This window comes from Cyrtonyx montezumae, unplaced genomic scaffold (assembly GCF_038088225.1).
Source record: "Cyrtonyx montezumae isolate F1298 unplaced genomic scaffold, pur_monq_1.0 scaffold_36, whole genome shotgun sequence".
NCBI lineage: Eukaryota > Metazoa > Chordata > Aves > Galliformes > Odontophoridae > Cyrtonyx > Cyrtonyx montezumae.
The window spans coordinates 11,587,311-11,613,811 of NW_027072041.1; the positions used below are offsets into that span (position 1 = coordinate 11,587,311).

General features: G+C 38.0%; 1 protein-coding gene across 5 annotated transcripts in view; it reads right to left on the minus strand.

Annotated features, from left to right (window-relative positions):
• CAST (calpastatin) overlaps window positions 1–26,501 on the minus strand; it is a 356,278-nt gene that overhangs the window by 15,320 nt on the left and 314,457 nt on the right. For 2 of the 5 annotated variants that reach the window (XM_065745593.1, XM_065745591.1), the window contains exons 4-14: window positions 11,942–12,001; window positions 6,885–6,935; window positions 5,621–5,677; window positions 5,408–5,524; window positions 3,692–3,784; window positions 3,112–3,213; window positions 2,273–2,353; window positions 2,123–2,176; window positions 1,463–1,552; window positions 1,198–1,293; window positions 613–714 (exon numbers count right to left, since the gene is read on the minus strand). In XM_065745593.1, coding sequence (XP_065601665.1) covers window positions 613–714; window positions 1,198–1,293; window positions 1,463–1,552; window positions 2,123–2,176; window positions 2,273–2,353; window positions 3,112–3,213; window positions 3,692–3,784; window positions 5,408–5,524; window positions 5,621–5,677; window positions 6,885–6,935; window positions 11,942–12,001 — 903 coding nt within the window. Of the gene's footprint in view, window positions 1–612; window positions 715–1,197; window positions 1,294–1,462; window positions 1,553–2,122; window positions 2,177–2,272; window positions 2,354–3,111; window positions 3,214–3,691; window positions 3,785–5,407; window positions 5,540–5,620; window positions 5,678–6,884; window positions 6,936–11,941; window positions 12,004–26,501 lie in introns of all 5 variants that reach the window. The other 3 variants (XM_065745590.1, XM_065745589.1, XM_065745592.1) reach the window with 2 other exon arrangements.

The window sequence follows — 26,501 nt, forward strand, 5'->3', positions numbered from 1 at the left end:
AGTAAGTAAGATTAGTGGGGTTGTAAGCAGAGTTGTTGAACAAAAGAAGTCTAAGTACAACATGCAAAATATGGTTACTGCAGAAATCTTAACTGTTGTGAAAAGAAAAAAAGACTGAGAAGACACAGCTAAAGGCAAGACCCAAATTATAAAGACAAGGGATCTGGGTGGACGAAGGAAAACAACTTGCAAAACATAAAAAAGATTTACTGAAAAGTAATCAAACAAGCAGTATGTATAAAGGAAAGACCAAGTACTAATTGTACCGTAGTGCGCTGGGAATAAAACAGGGGAAGTACAGTTAACACAGAAAAAGGCATATGTATTCATGTCTGTGTAGCAAAAAAAAAAAAAACACAATAATTTTCCAGAATGTCATAAAATATTCAATCTCACTCCACGTGGGTTTTTTAATCTCTAAATTTTCCTAACCAAACTAGACTCAAACATTCCTTAGGCTTTTGGTATGAAAGTTGCTTTGCTACTATTTTACATGTTTCTAAAGTATCTAACAAAAAGGATCTAGTATTCCACAGGAGTGGAATTTTTTAATTTTTTATTTTTTAATTGGAATTTTTTAATTTTTTATTTTTTAATGGAACAAGATTATACCTCTGCCACCTCTACAATAGTGCTAACATCCTTTGGTTCAGGTTCAGGTTCAGGTCCACCAATAGTAGCCATAAGAGCTTCCATTGCATCCTCTTTGATTTCCTGTATTTACAAAAATACACAGATCTTTTTGTTATTTCTTTAAATTGACAGGAACTTAACTACATGAAGCAAACAGCCAGAACCACCCTGGACATTTCAGCTTGGCTACATTTGATTTTTCTAACATCCCATTGAAGCATATGGCAAATTTTGGGGAAAAAAAGTGCAAGGTAACACAGATTCTCTCTAAATTAAAAAAAATAATAATAATCATTTTCTAAGAAAGCTAAGAAAAGTTACTTTATTCTTCCAGTCAAAGTAAGAGTTACTCTACAGAGGAATAAAGGATAGGAACTATCTGATTCATCAAGACCAGATCTTACAGATGCTGGATAGTCTGCACCTTCAGAATTCCTAATATTCCCTTACATTCTTGGCAAAATAGGATTTTCAATTAAAATGAGGATGGCAATCATCTTTACAAGACATGGCACACTGAAATTTTAATTAGAAGTTAACTGGTCTAAAGATAGACCTTTATACCTCTTTTGATTTTGTCTTCTTCTCTTTAGGAGGAACTGAAGTCTTGACTGAACTTGCTGCTTGTGCTTGTATGACTTCTCCATCCTTATTCTGTTTCTTCAATATGAGAGCAAAATGAAAGATATTTAATTACAGGCAAATATGCAAATATATTTGGCAAAAATAAAAGGAATGGAAAACAGTCAACATTATTTTATTGTAAAGCATTAGGATAATAGCAGTATTTCACAGCAATAAAGAATGCATGCTGAAAACAAATCAGTACCTCTGTTGTCTTCTTTTCTTCAGCAGCAGCAGTACTACAGGTAAAGTCAGATGACAGGGCATCTGCAAGCTCATCATCTGTCATTGGTTTCTGAACAAATTTTGCAAAGTAGGTTATGTTTACTTTCAAATATCAGCGCTGTCAAACTCAGTTTAAAATCTGAATATGTTTCAAGCTTACTCAGATGATACTCCTCCTTACTCTTTCATTCACTTTTCAGACAAGCACTGATTTCTTACATATTGAACTTACAAGTAGCTAAATTAAATCAGCTTATAGAATTCTTTTTTAAGTATAAACATTCAATTAATCATTGCTAAACAGATTATAAAGAGATGATTATATGCACACCAGATATATCTTTCCTGTGTTATTATTACACAAACTACTTTGTATCTTTGTTATTATTACATCCAAAACCTTTCCACGCATTTATTTGCCTTGATCCAGTTTCTGTCAATTCCTAACTTTTTATTAAAAAACAAACAAACATCCCCATGCTCAGTTCTTAGTTTTATCTGTATCTATGTTATCTGACAGCCTACAGACCTCTTGCACTTCCTGGTATTTTTGGAAGATGTGCAACATTTTAATTTTCCAAGGAATCCTATGATAATAAGATTACTTTCACCCTGCAATACACAGAAAAGAAAATCTTACTTCTGAAGGTTCATCTACTTTTGGTAGACCTCCATCTTTGCCATCCACTTTGCTCTAAAAGGAGAATTAATTTTGTAGTAAATGGGAAACAAAAGCATACAGGAAGAAAGAAAACAGACAAAAAATAGTGTGCTTTGTTAACTCACTAACCTTCAATAACGCAAGGTAATCTGGAGGGAGGCTACCTTCTCTTTTACCCAGTTCTTCCAAGTATTCTGAAGAAATATTTTCCTTTGAAAAGAATGTATACATCAGTGTTTTTATACTACTGTTTACTGAAATAAATTTCTAATTTCTAAATTTTCTCATCTATCTACAGTGACATTTTTGGAAAGAAAATATAAGCACTGTCTAGGTCACAGGACCAGTCCTGAAAAACAGCTACACAATATCTTTCAGAATCTACTGTCATGCACATGCATATCAAATAGTTTCAACTGTGTATGTCATCTAGTAGAACTCTGCAGGATTATTTCTGCAATAAAGACATTCAAATGTATCAAAGAATATATTATTATACACATGCTGAATTTTAGATATTTATTAATCCCCACTTGTTTGTCAAGCTGAGTACTGAATTGGGCTTGTAATCTTAATTGTCCTTCTATGACTCTCCTAACTCTGAAAATATGCATTCTTCCTCAAATTCTCATTATCTTACTCTGTAGTGTTAAGTATATAAGAAAGCTCCTAGACTCTATTGTTCTCTTACACATCCATTAATGTTTTTTGTAAAAGTGCTGGTAGACCATTCTAGGAAGTCAATTTAAAAAGCAACTTCATTGTCACTTAAGCGTATCCTGCTGCAATACATACATAATTATGCCATTTCTCTATTACTGAAAATGACTATAACACAGCTGTTTAAACGCTATTTTGCCCCTTAGCAGATTAAAGTAACAATTACTGCATCGCTCTACTGGTGAGCAACTGCAGATATATTTTAGAGACTAATTTTCCAAAAACTGAAAATGAATAGTGTTGAATACCGAAATTTCCGGACCAGTGTAAACTGGAATACTAGCCACATCTTCTTCAGATCCACCTAGTGTATCTATTAGGCTGTCCAGTGCTGATTCATCCATAGCAGACTGAAAAATAAGCAAAGCATTATAAAACATACTATTTTATGGGAAGAAAAAAAAATCACCTGGTGAATTCATAGCAGAACTTCAGAAACTAGACCAGAAAACTTATTTGAGTAGGTCTACTATCTGAAAATATTTTCAAAAAAAGCTTTTCTTAAGCTCAAGCCCAGTGTCAGTAACTAGACCCTTTGTATTTACATACTAGCTGAAATACACAAACAAATGTGAGAAATTAAAATGAATTACTTTCATGCTAAATGTGGTAAAAAATATTGTAAATAAATCCTATCCAACAGAATGCAAATGACATGCCATTAGTTGTTTACCTATTCCTTCAGGTAATCCTTCATCACTATCCATAACTGCAATTACTATTTTCTTTTTTAATTTATTTTTTATAAAGCAGAAATGTTTCAGAAAAAGAAACATTCCCTGAAGTAAATTATAACAGAAGCATTTCTCTAGAACTATGTTGACCAACCTCAGTATCTGGTTTATCAGTTGCAGCAACCATACTCGCAACAGCACCCGCACCAGCTGCACCACCTGCTATGGTGGTCTTTTCAACCTTAGGCTGGAAAAATAAGAGAAGAATTAAGAGATCATTTCATTATGTGACCCTGTATTAAATGTTCTGAAAACAACATGAAATGAAAAAAATATTCTACTCAGGCATATGTATTGTTCCTCTTTATCTACGCTTTGACTAAAAAAAATATAGAGTTCACAAACTGTCTGAGAAGTTTGGAAGCTAGGTATCTGCACTTTGCACAGTGATACCAAGACTAGCCCAGAATGTTCAATTCAGAGGCAACATCTACTTATTTTGGAGCCATCAACTGGTTTATACACCTGCACATCATCCAAATGCTTTGGCAGAATGATCTTACCATCTACCTGCAATATTCTGGAAGTGCACGCTGCTTCCAGAGTGATCTTGCACCCAGTGTGATTTTGCATGCAAAACCCATGCAATTTTAAGAACTTTACCATCTTTTTTTTTCAAAAGAAATCTGCAGGGCAAAAAGATTATGGGTTCCCTTCCAAGCCCCTTTTTAAAACTTTCAATTGCATCTAGATGGTGGCTCTCAATACACAAATATTGCTCAAATGAGTGTAAACTGTGTATCTGTTGCAACAGTTTAATAACCGAGTTAACATCAGTGCAGACTTCAGACTTCTGCACTGCTGACATTTACTGTAAAAAACAAAACACTTTTGTTTTTACAAAAGAAAGCACGAGTTGGTAGCATAGCTGTAAGAGTCCTTCATGGTACTCTGTCATTGTCACCCAGACACACACAGATGAGAAGACCAAAACATGTAGATCCTGACTACCAGATGTTTTTGGTCCAGTACTTTCTCCTCTTGCCCCTCTGAAATACCTCCTCAAATTCTTCCTATATTTCTCCTACATTTTTTTTTTCCTACAGCCTTGCAGTCAGGCCTACTCTACTGCAAACAGACAACCTGATGACTTTTGCATTTGGATTAAACACTGCTAGGACAACCACACTTGAAACTGTACAGGTAAAGAATTCCCATGCTCATATAAATGAAGCACTTGCTCAACTGATCACATGGTCCTTTCTGTTCACTTTTGGCAAGATCTGCAGGAGAAAAGACTGAAGGACCAGTCACTACCATGTTACTGCAAGAAACTTGTAAAAAGCTTCCATGTAGACTGAGGAGTCTCATATAATACATACAAGAAAAACACATACCGTACAAGAAAACAGCTAAGCAGGGCTACAGCTGTTGTAATCTTCACACTGCTTGCCTGAATTCACAGTGTGTTAGGCAATATGAACAGATGTACAGAGAGGATAACAAAGTGGAAACACATCAGGATTACCGAACAAGTATAAACAACCAATACTATCTCCACTGAAACTGTATCTGCTCTGCAGCCAATCCTTATCCATTAATGCTCTCATGAGTCAGTTGGAATTGGTATAGCCAGGGGGGAAACTTAATCAGTGTGTAGAATTTGAAATTTCTAGTGTGTCAAATTTAGAACAGCACAAAAAGAGGTCAGTCATATGCTCCTTTAAACTTAACACACTTCCAGAGTTTTTCCTACATTTTGACTTTTGGAAGCAAGATAATGTTCTGCATAAGAGTCCATCTAGATGTAGAACTCTAACTCTCATCATAACATTAAAAAAAAACACCTGGATTGCTACTTTTACTATACCTGTGCTTTATCTGCAGAGGCTGCTTGTGAAGGCCGCTCAGCTTGACTTGCAGTTTCCTTTCCCATATTATTTGTTTTAGAAGCTGTTACCACAGAAGGTGTGACTGGGCTTTTTGCCTGTATGGAGAGAAACTGTTATCAGTACATTGGGAATATATATATATATAAATGAACAAAAGAAGGAAGTATCAGAGAGGGAGGATTACAACTTACACCACTGGATTCCTTTTGCTTCTCTTCAGCTGGTTGATTACTTTGAGAGTTTGTTGGCTGTCATAAAAGAAAAAGTTATGAACATTCACCACAATTCACTGCCAGGGACTATGATCTACACTGTTTAAGTAAATAGATTTATAAACAAACATTCTTACTAGTTGTAAGTTTGTGAGAAGAAAATTTACCACTGTTGTCTACCAAAACTCAAAAATTTGGGCTGCGAGGAGGATGCATTCACTTCTCGAAATATCCTCTGAAGTGAACAATCCTTTAAACACTTGCCCTAGTATGGCTTATTTTAAGGAAAATAAAAAAAGATGCAAGACTCTGTAATTACAGACACATTTTGAAAACAGCAGTCTTTAAAAAGCTTCTTATTTTTAGCCAGTTATACACAAAATATGCTTCTGCTGACAAACACATGGAGTTTTAGAGTAGATATAGACAACTTATCTTTCAAACTGTATTCACATGGAGAAGCTGTCACAGGGACAGTCATACCTAGGCACTGTATAAGTAGAAAAGCTCTACTCTCTACTACTCATTGATTCCTTAAAGAAAAGTGTTGTTATATTTTCAACTAGTTCAAACTTATAAGTGAATTAACTTTTCTTACACACTCTTGCTAAACTGCATCTGTCTGGCCAATTACAGTCTCCCCTTTTTGCTAAGGCAGAAGTAATTTTGTCCTTTTGGGTTGGATGTTCTTTGGGGAAGGGGATTGGCTGCTTCTATTTTATATTTGAGATGTTTTGTTTTCTTCTTTCTAAGATAGGTTTATAACGTGCCTCTGGAAAGTGGGAAGGGTAAGGTAGGAGAGTGAGCAGAATAAAAGGAAGGAACATAAATCCCCTCTACGAGCTAAGTTAATTTGGCTTACAACTTGTTTCTCTTCAGATAAATTTGCCTAACAGCAAGTGACAGACAAGCAGTACAGAATTCAGGACTGATATCTGAGCAAATTTGAAAATACATCCCAAGGCTGCTATCTGGGAAAACGAGAGCACCAGCTTTCTCCACATTTTCCTGCCTACCCTTCACCTTAACATGCACGAGATAGACTTCCTAAGCTGTTGTAAAATAATAATGCATACTGACTCCTTCCCAAAAGCACGACCTAGCTCTTCAGCACACAGGTATATTATTACTCATTCAGCAGTTTTGAGCAGCAAAGAAGTAGATAAGAATTTATCCTGTAATTCCAAAATCAATCACACAATTAAATGGAACAGCTCACTAAAACTGAAAGCTAAGTACTTACCTTCGTTGACTGTGCAGTTTTTCCAGGTTCTGTTTGGATTGTTGGTGTGGACTGAAATGTAAGAAATGTATATTCAGACAGAGATTAAAATATTTGTGTATTTCTTAGGTGTGAGCTAATTTAAAGAGAAATACTAGACCAGTTTGCATGGGTGCTGTGCAACTAATATACTGCAATTTAATGAAGATCTGGCTCTGACTTTCATTCCAGTGATCTAAGAAGTGTCAGTGTATAGAAGTACATACAAACACTCCTCATACCCAAGCATGAAAGGAGAGGTTACGAAGCCATTAAACAAGCAAAATACATGGATTAATTTATACATGAAAACTTTCTGCACACAGTTTCCAGACAACACCAAGCTGAGTAGCGCAGCCAACATGCTGGAGGGAAGGAATGCCATACAGAGGGACCTGGGGAGTCTTGGCAAACAGACCCATGTGCGGTTCAACAAGGTTAAGTGCAAGGTGTTTCACTTGGGTTGGGGCAACCCCAGATATGTTTATAGACTCAGAGAAGAGCACAAGGAGAGCAGCACTGCAGAAAAGGACTCAAGGGTTCTGGTAAGCAAAAAGCTGCCCATGAGAAAGCAATGTGCATGTGCTGCTCAGAAGGCCAACTGCATCCTGGGCTGCACTAGTAAGAGAGGTGGCAGTAGGGAGATGGAAGGGACTGTCCCTCTCCATGCTGTCCTCATGAGGTCCCATGTGGAGCACTGCATCCAGGACTGACACCACCAGCACGATAAATACATGGAGCTGTTGGAGCAGGTCCAGAGGAGAGCCATAGAGGTGGTCAGAGGCTGGAGTGTATCTCCTACGAAGACAGGCTGGGGGAGGTGGGCTTGTTCGGTCTGCAGAAGACTCCAGGGAGACCTCATCATGGCCCTTAAGTAACTTTCTGGTGCTTACAAGAAATCTGCAGAGCAACTTCTTACAAGGGCATGTCAGTGACTTCAGGGAATGGTTTTAAACTAATAGAAGAGAGATTGAGGCTAGATGTTGGGAGGAAATCCTTTTCTCAGATGGTGGTGAGACCCTGGCACAGTGGCCCAGAGAAGCTGTGGGTGACCCATCCCAGCCAAAGCTGGTGGGGGGCAACTCTACCCATGGCAGGAGAGTGGGAATGGATGGGCTTTGAGGTCCCTTCCAACCCAAGCCATTCTGTGATTCTATTATTCAAAGTGTCAGCTGATTCATCACAGCTTTATTAGTACTTTGCTTTTGCTGTTACTACTTTAACTGTGCTATGATATGCTAACAAATAAAGAGCCTATGTGGTTTCTGGAAAACCATAAAAGAAGTCCAAAGAGAAGGACGTTGCCATAAGCGTGAACGACAGAAGTGCTCACTGCAGAATCAATAAGGAAGATAGTTTGCTTACAGAAGCTTAATTCAATCACTGCTAGAAATAGCACTAGGTGCAAAAAAAAATAAAGCAAACGTAGAGAGCTACATGGCTATATACATGCAACTCAGCCCATATTCCTGCACTGACACACTGAGAGGAAATTAGCAGTTGCAGGTCACATCTCCAGAGAGTGGTAGGGGTAGAACAGCTCATGGCAGCTGTGCCCTTGGCTGCAGACTGTGCCTTCTCCACAGCTAACCAGGCATGCCAGGAGTATGTGTCATTGTGATTGCACCTAACCCACATGCAGTAGGACAACTTTTGAGTTCAGGAAATACAGCCTCAGATGGAAACCCTCCTTATTCCTCCTGTCCTACTAAATACTATGAGCAAATTTTGGTTACTAAGAGACGAACAACACATTGTTTTTTTCCATCAGCCTATTAAAAGTCACTGAGCAACCAAATAACATTCTATTAGCCTGTAATTTAGATCTGTTTGTTGTCTTGAAATCTTTCCCTATTTCAGCTGCCAACCATTACTTGCCATTTAAACATATCTAGCTGATAGCTGATTAGATAAAGAAATTGCCGAAGCTTGTTTATCATTTGTTATGCTAGTATTTATACCCATACACTGGGCCATACAGACTTGGTTGTGAAAATCTAAACACGTGCAGAAGTGTAGACACTAGGGCACAAGCTGAGCAGAGGTTTGGAAGCTACGGACCACAGTACACAACACATCACCATATGACATTAAATACCATACAAGATGAAATATAAATAGAGAGTAGAGTCAACAAATCACTGCACTCTAAAGTGGGGAAAAAACAAGAATTAACCTAACCTCACAGACTTCCACATTTTGGATTTTATCTTGATATCTACCCTGATTAAAACTCAATACTGATCAGTTCTGATCATACTCCATTCACTCCCACTTGTGCATTATTGTTATTTGAGCACCCTATGGCTAACTCAAAGACCTAGGCATACAGTTGTGTACAATCCTATACTGAAAAGGTAATCCTAACTTTTCAGTCCTTCTTTCAGACAGGTCGAATACATTTATGTAACATCTAATCAAACTGACATGCGATGACCTCTGGCAGCACATCCTCATTTTGTAAGAAATACTACAGAAGTGAGAGCAGAGATGCAAGAAACATAAGTGTGACTTTTCTGGCTGTGGGACAGGCTGCTTGAGACTCAAAGTAGCTTGGTGTTACAGCACAAACTTCTGTTTCTCTTTCTTACATGTTTTTCAGAATATTTAAGACACCTTTTGTTGTTGTTGTTGTTTTGTTTCTTATTTGCAGAATAATAAAAAATAGTTTACTTGCATTTCTGTCAACACATGAAAAGAGTTGTATAGAACAAAAACAGATTCTCAGCTTTACAACCTAGCTATTAGCAACTACATGACATTGTTTTAGTATATTGCAAGTACTATTTTACTGTTGTTTTTTTTTTTTTTGTAGGGCATACACCATTTGTTATACTTGTTTGTATTTTAAACTCTGCATCTCATAGTATAATTTTATCTATTTCAATACTTCAGAATATATGTGGACTTGTATAAGCAATACTTTGATTCAAGATTCATACACATCTGAAGACACTAAGGCCACATTAAATTTGTGATCATGAATAAAAACATGCTCACACAGAGATACTTATTTAGATACATCTCCACCAGTAGCAAAGTTCAAATGCAATAATAAATAATTATTACCAGACAGATCAAAGCAGTGTTCTCCATATTTCAGTATGCAAGTACAAGGAGGGAATTAATTCAGTCAGTTGTGAGCAGTCACAACTACTTATGCACAGTAAACTGATGCCATAGCATCTGTTCATAACACAGATCAAAATCCATTATAGAAAAGATGTTCTCCTTCCATTGCCTGTTTCCACCTTGACTGTATCAGTAACCGAGGGACCAGATCCTAAATAGACTCAGGAGACTGAAAAATAACCTGAATAGAAAAAAGGACCTCAAGCTAGTTCAGCTCATCCACTCACTTTACACTGGAGTTTCACAAATATGAGTAGCAAGAAAAGGCAGCAAGCTGAAGAGGAAATATTTTCTCAGTGGCAGTATCAGCATTCTGATTCTGCCTCCTCTCCAGCAAAAGTCGCAAGGTGCCTTTTCTCCATCCTCAGACCATTCCACCTAACCCCCTGGACTTTACCTACAAAACAAGAGATTCCATAACCCTTCTTTAGCTGTAGTAATTCACAGCTTTCTCAGAGCAGAAGAAAACTGAAGCCTAATTCAAGATGAAGAACTCATATACAGAACTGGAAGCTAGAGATGTTCAGAGCACCTGAAAGGATAGAGGTGCACTATAGAGATTCAAAGAAAGATAACTGAGACTTGTGTACAGCAGGCCAAGGTGGAAGGAGTTTTGCCAGAAACTGAAAACTAGATATGAAAACTCTTTAAGATTTAGTAACACTATTTCTCTTCAGAGAATGTCAAAATGCAGGTAACTTGCTTAATCCAGAAGGTGAAACAACATTTATAACACAACGGGTATTAGAAGAAAACATGTTACCTTACACACGCAAATGCAAGATTGTGTTTTAAAGTGGGTTGTGTTTGACAGTCTTTTTTTTTTTTTTTTTGCCAGTGCTCAGGTGTATGCCTCTGCTGCTGTTTCATCTGGCAAACACTTAAAAGACATGTCTAACAATTTACCATATTATTCTGAGAGTTACTTGAAATCCTAAGTAGGGAAAGGGGTTTATAAGATCACTGGTTATCTAATGGCTAGCTTCAAACACAAAGACAACGGATCTAGGTAATCCTCAGAGGTGCATGCTAAAAAGACAGCGAAGGATTTTCCAATTCAATAGAAGTTAAACAACCAATCATGAAGGTGATGAAACATCAGAACTGGCTATCAAAAGACACTGCACAATCTGTACACTTAGAGGTATTTAGAGTTTGGCAAGGTCTTGAGCAGTCTGACAACTTCATTGTTGGCCCTGCTCTGACTGGCCAAATATCTGCTCTGACCTTGCTACTGTAAGTATTATTTTTTTGTGTTTCACATAAGATGCAGAACAGTCTTAAGTTTTACTACCACACAGTCTTCTGCCGCTCTAGGTTAGTGTTCTGTAATTTTGCTGGATTCACTGATATGATTATGGAAAATGGCAGCAGAAAATGATTAAACATTTCCTTAAATATTCATTAATTGCACTAGGTAACACAGGCATAGGTTAGGTTGTCTTTAGCAATGAAAGTATGCCTATTTTTTATGACAAGGATGACTGCCTTCCAACTAGTAAAACACGAGGATTGATTATACAGCTTCTATACCGAAGAAGTTGTAGTCACTAGACAAGACAGAAAATAAGTGCCCGGAAAAAAGGTAAGGACACTGTTGGACAGCCAATGATAGGTGACTTACAAGAAAATGCACTTTGTGAAATTATCATTAGGCAAATAAAACTGTAGTAACACTGGGGGGAGCTATATACATGTCATGAAGCATGAGCACGCTACAATTTGCTTTCATAAAATCCCCTTAGTCCTTTGTACAGCATTATTTGGATTTTCTTTTAATGAAGGAACTAAGCTGCAGATGAGAAATATGCAAAAGAAAGTTAGTCAGTATCAAAGTATGAAAAAAGAAATTCCACTGCTTCACATACTTGTGCTTAGCTATAAGATGGAGTCTCAGAAATTAGTACCTTTACTTCAGATGGCTTCATAATGGGTGGTACTGATGCATCAGCAGAGGGAGATTGCTTCTGAAAGAAAAAAAAAAAGAAAAAATTCTAATTTGCTACACATACTTTTCTACCCAGAAAGTATAAACAACCTGAATCCATTACAAAAACAGCCAAGAGTAAAAAATACAGTGTTACTGAAAATGTACTGTTCTACATCTTTTGTCTTGCTTGTCTTTCTCCTACATGTTTATGTGGGATTTTGGCAACAGATCTTGTATTACAACACTTACATCCCAACAGCCACCGAAGACAAATTTCATATCAAGTACCAAAACAAAATATTCAGTACTAATTTGGAAGCTCAAAAATTTTGATATGACAAAGGGTGGTTATTTTCCATGTAACACACACCAAAAAGTGTTTATACATACCACACAGCTCATTCAAAAGAGTTATGAATAATGAAGTCCACTCTCCCAGTTTCAGTGACATTACCCTATGTTCAGCAGATGTTTTATTTCTCCAGTAACTGTATCAAATTTTACAGCCCAGAAATTAATATTTTAATTCTCTCATCAATACTTTATACAAACATAATACTAACTCTCTGCCCTGTTTATTGTTTCTCTGCTTGAAGCTGTATTTGCAAACTCAATTGTAGCAATGAGTTCATAGTTTGCATTGAAATAAACAGCACAAATTAAAAAAAAAAAACAACTCTATATTTCTTCTTCTTCAGATGCTCCATAATTATCCCATTCTTGGAGTGATCTCTTATTTCCACACATAATTTTTTATCATTTCCTTTTCACAGAATAAGTACTTCTCAAGAATAAGAAAAAAGTTGTACAGAATGTAAAAGCTATGGTATGATGACTATACTGTGCTCTCCCTTGTAACACATCTGATACCTTTCATATCTTGGCAAGAGGTTTAATACCTTTAAATATACACTAGAGAGAATCTGCAATTGCCACACTACAGAATCGTAAGCAAATAATTACCACTTCTACTTTTGTATATACATAAAGACTGATTACATAATAGTTGAGAACTTCTGATTGGGTGGGTGTACATAAGAATTTATTTTAAAGCCTCTTACATCAGGACAAGGAACAAATGTTTAAAAAAGATCTTTTTATACATTATCACCATTGAGTAATCTGCAGACAACATCATGTTTTTCTTATTTTGCTCTCTAGCATATTTTCCTTCTTCTCTCTTCTCCATGAAATTAATCTGAGTTCCTTCTACATGACTAATAAGCACATATCTGTTCTACACCATTGTATTAGTCATCCTAGTCCCTATTCATTTCACAAAGATACGTTTCTGTTTTCTGCACTGTATGATTTATTTATGACGAAACAGAACCTTTTCCATTCCTCCCCTGCAAAAGCTCCCACACCAAGCCTTTTTCCTGCAACACACTGAAAAACTTCATTAAGGCCCAGTACAGCAGCATGTCAACCTGCAGACATTCACCATCACTGCAGCAGCTGACAGTGGCAGCTAGGAGAGAGAGAAGAGACAATACATGGCTGCTCATGAGCTGCTAATGAGCAGCCAAGTCATATTCCTGTGTTCACAGACCATGTCTGGATAAAAGGGCAACACCATATTTCCATGGTCTTCTGGCTCTCCCAGAGCACAGCATGCCTTGTCCCATCCATGCAGCACCTTTTGCCCTAACTCCCAATACTCAGGGCCTCTAATTTTCACATCTCTTCTTCCAAGGCCTTCTGTGCTCACAGTCTGTAATCATACTAAGCCTTACAGGGTGACGACACCGAAGGATGCCAAGGTCTAAATATTTGTTTCATAACTACCACACAGCCCATAAAAACAGTCTAACTCCTGCCAGTTCATTTTGGGTGGCAACTTCTTACTGTGGGTTGCTCTGGTTTTCCTATTCCAGGGGACATGTGGCTTAGCCAGCAGCAGGCAAGCTATGAAAACGATGCATTCGCTGTAACCCACTGAACTGCAAAATGGGTGAAGTTTTGTCCTGCAAGCAGCAGAAGAATGCATGTCAGGCTCGGAGGTAAATATTAAAATGCTGCCTAGCAACAGGGATAATAATTGCCTGACGCACAGCTGCCAGAGAGGCTTCAGCACAACAAAGCACATCCTGCTCATGAAAAAGGATGGCAAACCCCTGCCACAACCTGGGCCAAAGAAACGTGCCCAGAAAAACAGAAAAGTTTATACTGCCCAATAGGAAAGGGAGAACAAGGAGAGCTCAGCTTCTGGAGGCAGGAGACAGAAAACCAGGCACAGGGAGGCAGAAAACACAGTATCTCTTGCATTGTCTCAGATGCAAAGGGCAGAGCCGACAGCAGATGGAAAGTGATTGTCATCAGCACTGATGCTTTTCCTGTGGCTGCACACACACCTCTGGCTCCAAGGCATGCAGCGGTGCTGGCAGCGCCATGCAGCCCCTTGGGGCTCCTGGGAAGGGTCTCTACCTATAGGAGGCAGCTGCAATGCCCCTAGGAAGGCAGCCATAATGAGTCCTGGTTGATGGATGAACATAGGAACAGACCGACAGAGCTCAGACACTGATAACTGTGACATAGAGATTGGTGTTCCAGGAAGGGCTGCTGAGTCATGTGGTCTGTTTGATAAGGAAAAGGAATGCCCTTCAAAACTGGCCTGCCAAATTTAACAGGGCAGACTTTAAGTTATGAAAAGCTTGTTACGCTGCATGTATTCCTGAGACATGGAAATAAAACTGAAGTAGCAACAGGAGAGGAGATCAAAGAAAACAGAAGTGGCAAACATCAAAAGAGAATAATTTGAACTAATTAAGGAAGTGAGGGTAAATGCCTTTTGGAAAAACAGAACAGCAAAGAACCGCAACCCACCTCTCAAGTTATTAAAAGTCACAGATGATTGAAACTACACTGCAAACAATGCAGCAAAGGCTATCATCCACTTAAACTATTACGTTCAGAAATTACACTGCAAAAAATATTATCAGTCCAAAGACAGTCCTTGCTTAGCCCTGAAAAACAATGGTAAGGTGCAAGGTAGCAGCCAGCTCGCTGAAAAAGAGATGCTGAAAATATTTACTCAATGATACACAAACAGACAACAACAAGAGAATAAATAAGAATAAACAGAAAACATACAAAGTCAGTATAACACTGAATACAATCAAATGTGGAAAAAAGCCTGATGAATAAGAAGGAATCTCTGCAGGACAGGCTGATGCTGCCACAATTTTTCACAGTACTTGGAATGGTATCTTCCTGAGTGGATAGGGAGGTAACTCTGTTACACTTAAAAACTTGCATTCCTCCAGTACAAAAAAAAAGAGCTTCAAAGTAGCCCCTGTAAGCACCCATGAGGATGCCCTCAGGTCGAAGTTTAGATGCAACACCAAGAGAAAAACAAAAGAAGCTAGCAACAGAAGATGTGCAGGCAGCATGCTGGACAGCACTAAAAGAAACACAGTTTTGCAGTTCCATAAGTCCATCTTTTCGGCTTAAGCCTCTCTAGGACAGTTTTGACCATCACACTGCAGCACAAACAGAAAATAAATAGATCTGAAGACAGATGTGTGAGGGAGAAATGAAAAACTGAGCAGGAGGACTGTGTACATTACAGAGAAAGGAAGATGGCAGCTTTTGTCCCCTAATGAAAGACACAGGAAAAAAAATGCGCAAAGAAGAATAATCTGTCTTGATGTTGCAGCAAAAGAACAGTAGCTCAGAGATTTTTCTTCACAGAACAGGTGTGAGATGAGCCAGGCATTTCCAGCTCTGGAGCTTTTGGGCCAGCTCAAGTAAAAGAGTGCTTTGTGATCCAGCTGTGTTCGTCCTAGGAAAGAAGGCTAAAGAGCTACCTCAGCACTCTTTAGGGCTTACACACCTTTCATACAGAGTCATGAGTATTTCCCAGGCTTAACAATTAACAAAAAATTATTATTTCAATATTATTACCTTATAGGTCATATGTTGAAGAGAAAAACACTTGCTGCAACAGAACAGTAATACATAAATGTATCATCTGAATGTAACTGTAAGGTAGGGCTGTAAGGTAGTAATGAGATTGTAAGAATGTAATTTATATAATAGCTGAATTAAAAATTACATATTTGAATGTTTTTATGGCATTTCTATCCTAAATAATTCTTGAAGTATCCTATTATCCTGTAACTAACCCTCTTACACAAAAACAGTTTCACTATTAAATTGTTAAGAAAAACTCTTTAACAGAAGAAAAAGAGAAAATGAGAACTCAGGCTCTAGTTAATTCTGTGGAGATTTAATATTAGAAACTTAATTACATGATATAGCACAATATAGATTTCCACTTAGTACCTGCCTATCACTCAGGCCCTGGGATATTTACAAAAAACACTCCTACTACATATGCCACTCTGTTGACTTGATGCAGTTAGTTTCTTTTCAGAAGTGGTTGGCATGATTTCCTTTCTAAATAACCCACATTGGACTGACTTTAACTGTAACTGAAAGTGTAACTTTTTCGTTATTGAAATTTATAATATGCAGTATGTTAGTGAAGAAGGTCTACTGCCCTTGACATGTAATGAGATAAAAGAAAGATCACAATCCGTAAAGGACAGCCAGTTTTTTCTGTAGCCAAATTTTAATACAATGCGAAATTATTTACTAACGTTGCTATCATGACACTTAACTCATTAAAGCCCTAACTCAGCAAAGCTTCCCAACTTTGCACTTGATGCCACAAAGCAAAGCAAACATAACAGGATTCAAGTACACAAGCAATGAGATTCACTTAAACGGGCAGTTTCAATAAATCAACCCCAAAGCATGAATTCAACAATACACATTGTTTTAAATACTCGAAGAACAGTAACAATAAAACCAGAACAGACTCACAAGGACATTCCCAAGTACAATCTTCGGAGCACTCCATAAGTGGAGTTTCCATCTGACGACCTTCAGATTACATGAAACTGCCCTCCTAAGCAATACAAGGACTGATAATAAATACCAGGTTTATTCAGTCCTCGCTATTATTGCAGAAAAAGCTTAATCCTAAAATTTCATTCTGAAGTTTTCACAGAGAAAAAAATTTTGCTACAAATATGAATCTATAACCAGGGACAAGATCAACCATCACCTAGAGATGCTGAAGTAGCTCCAAGAAGAAAAAAATAAAAAAAAAACCAATCCATTAAAACACAATGCTTTAAAGAGACTGGCCTGAACCAAGAATGGAGTAACTGAACAGCTCTGAATAGCCTCAACTGCTGCAAAACCTATTGAAGACCACACAGCACACTGAGCAGTCAGGTTTCGTAACACACACAACACTTGTTTTCTTCCATGAAAATTACTTAGAACAACGCTTATGCTATTTTAGGAGAGGAAAGAAATGTGGTGATACTTAAATGACTGTATTTTAATGTATTGGCTAAAGCTTATGGACAACAGTACTCAAATTTAAAGCAAGAGGTTTCATTCAAACAGTGGTAACCAAGTTTGGTCACTTGGAATAAACTGTTCTCAAGCACAACCTGTGAATAAAATCAGTAATAAATTTATCAAAGTGAAGAACAAGACTTTGCACCACCTCGAAACTGATCAGAAAAACCACCCCTAGCTTAGAGGGGTGGTTTAAAATTTTTTTTTAAATTTTAAAACTTTGTTTTAAAATTTCAGCAATCTATGTCAAATTCAAAGCTGCACTCTGATGCAGGTTTTTTTTAGTATTATTCTAATATTGCAATTGAGATTCCAGAACAGATAATACTCAACAAAAAAGAAAGAAAAACAACAACAAAAAAAAAAAACCCACACCAACCAGAGTGGTACATCAAACAACTTCAGGACATTTTTGTACCATCTGACTCTTCCAAAAACTTCTGACATCTTAATTTCTGGTTATTCACATGCAGGAAGTTAGGGGCACACAAAAAAAAATCAGAACTGTCCTACAGGTGTCAGTAAGACATAATACCCTTTTATTTGTTCGTATCTCCTACTATGACTGATGATTTTTACAAGGCTTTTTTGTTTATTTGCTTCAGAAGTGGAATAAAACAGGTCGCTGGTCAGTCACAGGAGATGCACACTATCTAAACATACAATTTGATCAGTGGGCAGACAGAAGCTGATGTGGAAAGTAAGCCAGTGTACATCTAACATAGGAGAGTTCACCTGCTGCCTTCAGGTTCTGTGCACAAGCAAATAGACCATGTCTCTAATATCATCAGCTATCATTTCCTGTCCAAAATGTTTTATAAATGGAGATAAAAGCACAGACTACAGAATCCAGATGACAGATCTTCATTATAAAATTCAGGCTTAAAAAAAAGCTTTTTTTACAGTAAAAAGCATTTTACTTTCACATTTAACTTTCCATTATCAAAGTTCCCATGCCTATGCATGCAAAAGTACTCAGAAAAGATACATTTTTGAGCACGAGTAAAATTATTTATTGGGTATAGAAAAGTGTCACGAAGATGTTTTAACATCATTAGCTTGTTTTAAACTCCCCGTTCTTATTTCTTCTTAAAATGTGTCATTCAGCCATCTGCTTTTGGGAAACTCCTGTTTCACTTACAGTAACTTCTCCAAGTTGGCACACGCTGGAGTTTTATTTCCATTCAGTCATATTCAAGTATTAGAAGCAGCGTAACAACACTGTCACTACTCTACTCAGGTTCCCACTGTGCACAACAGATTACTGCATTGCAGTAGCATATGTACTTGTCACAGTGGCAAATTTTTTTTTTTCCACAGGTAGTTAAAAAATCCTTCTCCCAGCTCTAAATTCTTCTATATAGAGGTGTTCAGTAGAGAGCTAATAGCTGTAATTATTATAGCTATTGCCACTTCTGTGTATGGTTTCAAGCAACAGAATATTCTGAAGCTATCTGCAGTAGCATACTGCAAGCTCATAAGAAAACACCAGAAAAGCAAGGTATGAGTGTCAAACACGAGCAGCTGCTGAGTTCAGCTATGTTTTTTGTCTCTTGGTCTGCAGTATGACCAAGGGATGGCACACAAAGTCCTGCCTCAGGAAAGCAGGAATAGAAACTGCAAAATACAAACGAAGCCAGCAGTCTTTAAAGTAGGGAGAGTTAAAAAGTTAAACCATGTAATGTAAAAGAAGACTTCATCATAAGACTAAAGCTCTCTGAGGTTTTGAACTTTGTAAGTTTTCTTACAATAATCAAACCAAGCAATAAACAAAATGGTCTGCCAGTGGTCACAAGAACTAGTGAATAGATTTTGTGAATTAGAGATTGGGTTCAGAACAAAAGTATTATTAACAAAGCTCTATGAACTGATGCATGCATTGTTGCATCTGAAAAAATGTTTGATAACAAAATGATGGGAAAATAAAATGGGAAAAACAAAAGTCAACAAAAAGAATTTTAGTAATTTTTGCTCTTAAAATATCAACTCAGAATAACACTGCATAACTTGGAAGGAAGGGAGTTCAATATTATTCACAACTCCAACTTAAAAAAGCAAAAGCAAGATCACTACACTTCTTAATTCATTATAGGCTCTTAACGTAGGAACAGCCAAACTTGCTACAGAAGGGCTCCATGCATACTCTGGAGTGAATAGGCACATTAACCTTCAATTGAAAACTATAAGAAATCTTTCTCTGAGAGGCCTTGTCATGCTTCACAGAGGTTCTATTCTAAGGATTACAATTTTAAACACTTCTACATAGCGAGAAATAAAGGCAGGCAGATAGATTACTTCTTGCAGTGTTGTTATGGCTACTGAGCTCCTGAGCTCCTGAGGAGTGAGTTAACAATGCTACAAACCTCCCTGCCTTTCTGCTGGGGTCCTCTTTTTGCAAAAGAAAATCTCACTGAAGTCCCAAGCTTCTGTGAGTCCACATCCTAGCTCAAGAAAACAAGAGCAGAAATGATGACACCGACATACTGAGGGCTAACTCACTGACAAAGGCAGTTCCTTTGCTTTCTGGAGACAGAGGTTTCTCTGTGACTCTTCTCCACACCCATTTCCCATCCTCCAAGATCCACTACCTTTAACGCAACACAGCTTTGCCTAGATTTCAAGCTGGGAGTGTCCACCTAAGGATTAAAATTATAGCAGCAGTGTTGTGAGACAACACTGGCTGATCCGTGACAACAGCAGGACGCATCCATGAAATAAGCCATTCTGGAAGTCCAAGATCAGGAACAGATTTTTCTGCTAGTTCTACATGCTTGGCATACTTAACCACTCCCTTAAAAACTGAAAAATAAAGAACCACCATAGTATATCACAGGCTGACAGTAGGAACTAATTAAGATGAGAAAAGTCTTACGCAAAAAAAAAAAAAAACAAAACACAACAACAACAATCAACAGGTTTTATGTTGAAGCAGCTACTGTTAAAATGTTTCCTTCACTCGTTCACCACTAGCTGGATATTATAAGCATTATTTAGTTTCACTATTGTAATAATAATAAATAATAATCCAGCTCATAGTCTTGGAGATGAATCAAAAGCTCAGCACAGGTCCCTGCAATGTTCAAGAACTCTGTGTTATTTAACATACTGTTCTCATTTTCTCAAAAGACTAAAGTGAGAAGGGATGACTCTGGCTCTGATAACTCTACTTCTCCTAAGTTAGATACCATTTTCAGACCAATCAGAGAACACTAATGGTTATGGATCAGTGGTTTCATTTTACAGGAACTAAAATCTGGCATATAATAAGCAATACCTACCTAATTTCTGCTACTAAAAAAACAGCAATAATATACAATTTAATAAAAGGCTTTTTTTTTCACCATATGTTGTATATGTCTGAAATTTTAGTATCATTTAGATATCAAGTACAACACTTGCTGTCAAAACAGTACTGACACCTGAACATACTTAAACCAAGAAATAGCTCTTACAGGTCACTCCACCCTGACTATGCAATGCTCTGTATGTGCCATGGGTACAGTAAGCAATAACATGAGCTTTTGACGCAAGGAAAACATAGGCTGAAAAAACAGAAGGGGGTGGGGGGGGGAAGAGAGAGAAAATAAAAAAAAAAAACTGTAAAACAACACATAACAACTCAAGTACCACTTAAGCAGTCAGCTCTTCCTCATGCATCTCACGATCATGATTCTGCTATGTCATGTAGACAGTTTCTTGTCTAACACACATACACGCATTCTTAACAAGTTGGAGACTAAAAAGATCATCGGCAACAAATTAAAATAATTTTAAAAGCAATTCACTACACACAGACAGCTCTTCAAGGCTGCAGATGAAAGGATCCTGTGAGAAGCCCTGGAAGCCATAAGTTAGTTCAGCCCACAGAAATCCCAGAAAGGAAAGGCAAAGAAAGGAGAAGTAAAACAAAAACGTGACAGAGTGCAAAGCAGAGGTAATACGGAAGAAAACCCAGCACAAGCAGTGAGCTTACATGCTCCCGGCAGGCCTTCTGCTCCCTGCAATAATGCCCTGGTGAGGCTGCTCCTCTCATCAGCACCCAGCAGGCTGTGGTTTCAGTTTTCACAGCACCAGCCCCCGTGCTGTCCCGTGACTGTTGGCACCACCCAGCTGTGCCAGCACCCATAGTCATCTGCACGCAGGGAGGAGAGCCCAGGCACGCCACGGCGGGCCTACACCATGTCACTGCAGGAATAAAACCAGTGCCCTCCATGCTGCGATGCCACGGGACATGGCCCAGCTTTCCTACAGCTGCAGATGAAGCCCCAGAGGTGGTGGGACCCATTCCCTCACCAGGAAGCATGAACAGCCACATGCCACCTACCTGTGGGGCTCAGCAGCGTTACACTCAGCTTCCCAAAAGGAGCTCACAGCTGCTGAGCTTGCAGCACTGGTGCTGAGGGAAGGAACACACTCACTTCCCCTGAGCAAGACTGACGTTTGTATATTCCCCAGGCTGAACGTGCTCAGATCCTTTGCAGGAGAGGCACTCCTCCAGTATCTTTGTGGTCTCCTCTGGACCCCATTCCACAGTTCCAAAATTGTCAAAAGAAATGAAGTGTCTGGGCCAGTTGAAGCCACTGGAACTTATCTGATTAAGACTATTTTAATCAGAATAAAGCCAAATAATTTATATTAAGTTGGAAGCTAAAAGGTATTTAAAACGTTTCAGGTATTCCTGAAATACCACATATGACAAGCTCTGTAACTATGTTTGGGGTTTTTTTTTGTACAGATTTGAATTCTGAACCTGATTATTAATTCTGTTTCAAATTCTGAACCTGGGATTAATTCTGTTTGCTTACTTGCTCGCACATTATTAAGCACCAGTAAGACTAACAAATACTTCAATCATTTTTTCCAAATAACCTCTTTGCCTTTTACCTCAAGGGAACAAGAAACAAAAAGTCATCCCAGGAAGGAAAGTAGGAAGAGAGTACCCGAGGATATGACACAGAACAAAAAGGAAAACAGTTTTCTGAGTGAAGTACAGAATCTTTCTTCTTAAATGACCACAGTATTTTGATTTACATCCTCGCAGAACATTACATTCTGTACTTTTTGCAGTAAGTACTCTTGAGAGCAGAGGCTTATTCTACAGACCTGCTTTTCAAATAGCTTCTGGAGACTGAAGCTGCCTCCTATTGCATTACGTGAAGTCAGGTCCTCCACACAGGTTCCACATTCCTACAGTTTTAATTTTTAAAAACGTGGTCCACTTTTAGCACGCCTCTGCAACCAGGAATACCAGCACTGTCCTCCACACTGACACAGTTCTGACACTCTTAAAGTACAGGGTAACCTAATGGCAGTACCTCTATGAGCAGCTTGCAGAAAACACCCCAGAACCTTGTTACAAAGAACCTACAGAGGGTCTGTGCACAGATGTGCTCCAAGGAGAACAAAGGTTTCCATTTAAATCTTTCAGTGAATAAGCCCCAAAAGACAAACAGGAACAGATGTACACATTCTGGTGGACACACCAAATCCTACTGCAACTTCCTCTACTTAGGAATGGGTTCCTTCATAATAATGCCTCATAATAAATTGACAAAAAGAACTGTATGACAAGTGCAGTACATAGCACACACATGCAAAAAAAAAAAAAATCCAGAAAATATACTCAGAGCAGGAATCAATTTTCATTATAATCCTCATATTCAGGCTTGGGAGAATTTAGGCTAATGCAGAAATAGAAGGGCCTTTGCTCAGTGATGTTTAGTGATTACTCTACCTTTTCCTTATTTTCCTGTCCTGCATGTGGCAAGAAGATGGAATCCCTTTTAGAACAGAGTTAATTTGGATGACAGTCAGAAATAAGTAATCTTGAATTTCTTACATCTTTGTGATCAGGAAGCTTCCTCTGAAAACATTCAGTATCAGTCAAATGTAAAATATAAGTATTTCTTGCTGAATTTCCAATGTTGTGAGTTCTTCCACCAGTGCTTCAATCAACTGCCCATGGAAGTAACATGGACAATAACGCTCATTTCGTTAAACTAAGAATCTAGCAACAAAATCACAAAAACAACAATAATAATTAATTGAGTTCATTACGATTAATGCCAAAAATTTTTGACATATAAAAAACAAACAGTAAAATCTATTTTATATCACCATGTAACAAAACAAAGACCCAAGCTGGATCCAGCTGCAATCAAATGTTAGTGCCTTCTATTAACAGGTGCTGGACAGGAAGGAGGTAAGTTCAGTTTTAACTCTTCACTGCTGCCTGTTAATAACGTTGGAGTGCCCTCCTGGTTTGCACATCTTAGCAGCTAAGAAACATGGGAAAAAGGCTGCTTGATAACAAAAAACAAATGTTAATAACCCGTCCTGAGTCTTTCTTTTTCCCTCCATTTACCCAATAGGGTTCTGTAAAAGGCATATGCTTGCTTAAGACACTCTGATACAACATGGTAGCCTAGCTAAACTTCACACCAAAAACAAGAGGAAGGCTTGTGATAGCTTATTCTAGAAAAAGTCTTTAAATTACTCATTTAGATTTGAGTCTTAAGAGAAGAGGGAAACACTGAGTTTGCCGATTCATCTTCCTGAGTGCCCTTTAACATAGAGGACACAAAAGCTATGGAGATAGAGAAGTAAGGAGAGAGAAGAGGCAGCATTTCTACCTTCCACCACACAAAGGCACAGGCAACCAAGCATAAAGCCTGTGTAAGAAGACACTGAGCAGACCAATGCAGATGAGTATCACCAGCTGCACTGATGGGAGAGCTTAGGAGTAGAAGAATAAGGACACAGGCACAAGAATGACAGCTCAGACAACGCAGTGAAAATGAAGCCAGATAAACAGTGACTCTTAGGAGTGCTCATATTACAGGGTAGAGTCACAGGAAAATTAAACTGCTCACATATTAGCCAGGCATTAAACAAGGGCAAGTACTCATCACACACACAAGCTCCTGTGTCTTTAAACTCAGAAACACAGACAATCCTAGCTGAACACAAATCAGCAGTTACTACTGCCTACTGACTATCAGATGAAGAATTGGGCCATAACGCAGAGACCAAAAAGCACTCCAAATATTTGGTTCATGGTAAGTAGTTCCAACAGAGGATCACAGTAGATTAGAAGACTGAACAGCTGCAGCAGCTCTCACTCACTCTCATCCCCTTTCCCATCCCCCTCCACAAAATTCATATCGGATAAAGTACATTAATGAAAAGGTTTAATGACCAACAGAATGATTAAGGAATTGCTGGAGATTTTACACTCAGAACACATCTGAGCTACAAACACGGAAAAAAAAGAAAGGAAGAAATAGCAGTTGTCAAAACCTGCTGGAATGCTTTTCATTGCATTAAAGGCTTTGATCTAGTTTTTGCAGCAAAAGAGAGAAGAGAAAATGCTGCCTTTGGCTTTTAAAGGAACACCTCCTTCTCTGTAAAATTCCTATATATATTAAAATAAATCTTTTAAATACTTACTTTTAGAGACATAAAAAGTACAGAAAAGAATACAGCTTGACAAAAAACTTTAAAAAGAAGTAAAAGTTGCACAATCTACATGAACAGAACAATTAATCAATTTTGCTTAAATAATAATGTAGGATCATAGCAAACTGTAAAAATTAAAATACACAGTTAAAAGAGAGTTTGGTCCAACTGAAGAAAGGTAATGACAGCCCAGCAGGAAGTAAAATGGTTAAACTTAAAATGGCCATTAAGAGTTAATCATGACAGCAGGTGGTAAACACACAGGACATCATCCTAACAGATGATTATTTTGTAATGTCACAGAAATTGAGGATGCACGAAGTACTGAAGAAAATACATTCAGAAACTAGTACGATGATGCCTGGCAATTTGATTTTGTTACCTTTTTTTCAAGGCACTATTTCCCAGTTCTTATTCTCAGTAGGATCACAGGTATTGCATGTTACACACATAATGTGAAATATATGCTTATGATAGGAATAAAAAAAGCAGAATAACAGAGTAGTTTGGATTGCAAAGGACATTACAGATCATCTAGATCCAACTCCTCTGCTGTGGGTAGAGCTCCCACACCCAGCTGAGGCTGCCCAGGATGTGGGCACCCACAGCCTTGAATGCCACCAGGGATGGGGCACCCACAGTTTCTCTGGGCAGCTGCACCAGGGCCTCACCACCCACTTTAAGTAAAGAGTTTCCTGACTTCTAGACTAAATCACCCTTCTTTTATAGTTTAAAATCATTCCTCCTTGTCCCATCACTGCACCCCCTGAAGCTCAGCTCCCCTGTAGGCCCCTCCTGGAGCCTTCTCTTCTCTAGGCTGAACAGAGACACTCCCTGTCATGGGACCTAAACTGAGAAAAGCACTGCTAAACTTACAGGAACAGACAGAAAAGCAACAAAAATATTAGTGACAGACAAAAGCACTAAGGGAAAGGGATAAGAAGGTTAATATCCTTGCATTATTCCTTCATGAATAGAAGGAAATAATTATTTAGATAGTATTGCAGTGTCTTTTGGGAGTATTATTTTACAACAGTGTGAAAAATACCCTTAAATGTGCACTGCTGGTATTTCAAATGATGGGATATTTGCAGCTATATGCACTTAACAGTGACTACACCATCAGTCCACATGTGACCACAAATAGAGTATTTTTCAATGCCCAATTTCAGTATTTTGAAAGAACTGAGGATGCTTAAAAGCTGTGATCTCTGTTTCTATTCGTAGAGTAACAACTGCACTCCAGTATGCAAGTCATCCTTATAACGTCTCTTACATTAACTTCTTAAACAACTGAAATGCTCCAAGGGATATAAAAGCAAAGGAAATAATCAGTGTTTTGTTCTCATTTGATTCTGCTGAATAAAGAGAATTTAAAGCTGTACTAAAGAATGAAAAAAGAACCATGGCCACATAAGTCAAATGAAGTTTGCCACTGACATTTACAGGATGTTTATTTTTGTTTTGTTTTCTAAACAAGTAGAAAACTAACAAAGCACATTTGAAAAGGGAAACAGTTACCAAGTCTATTTCCCCAAGAAACCAACTGTAGCCTTCTACTGACTTGCATTCCCCCTTTACTTCAATTTATTATGATTTCTAGCAAGAGATGAACATCTCTTGGTGATACTAAATGCCAACAAACATGAATTTTTTTCTATCCCTCTCTAGAGAATAAAATAATAACACTCTCTTCACTT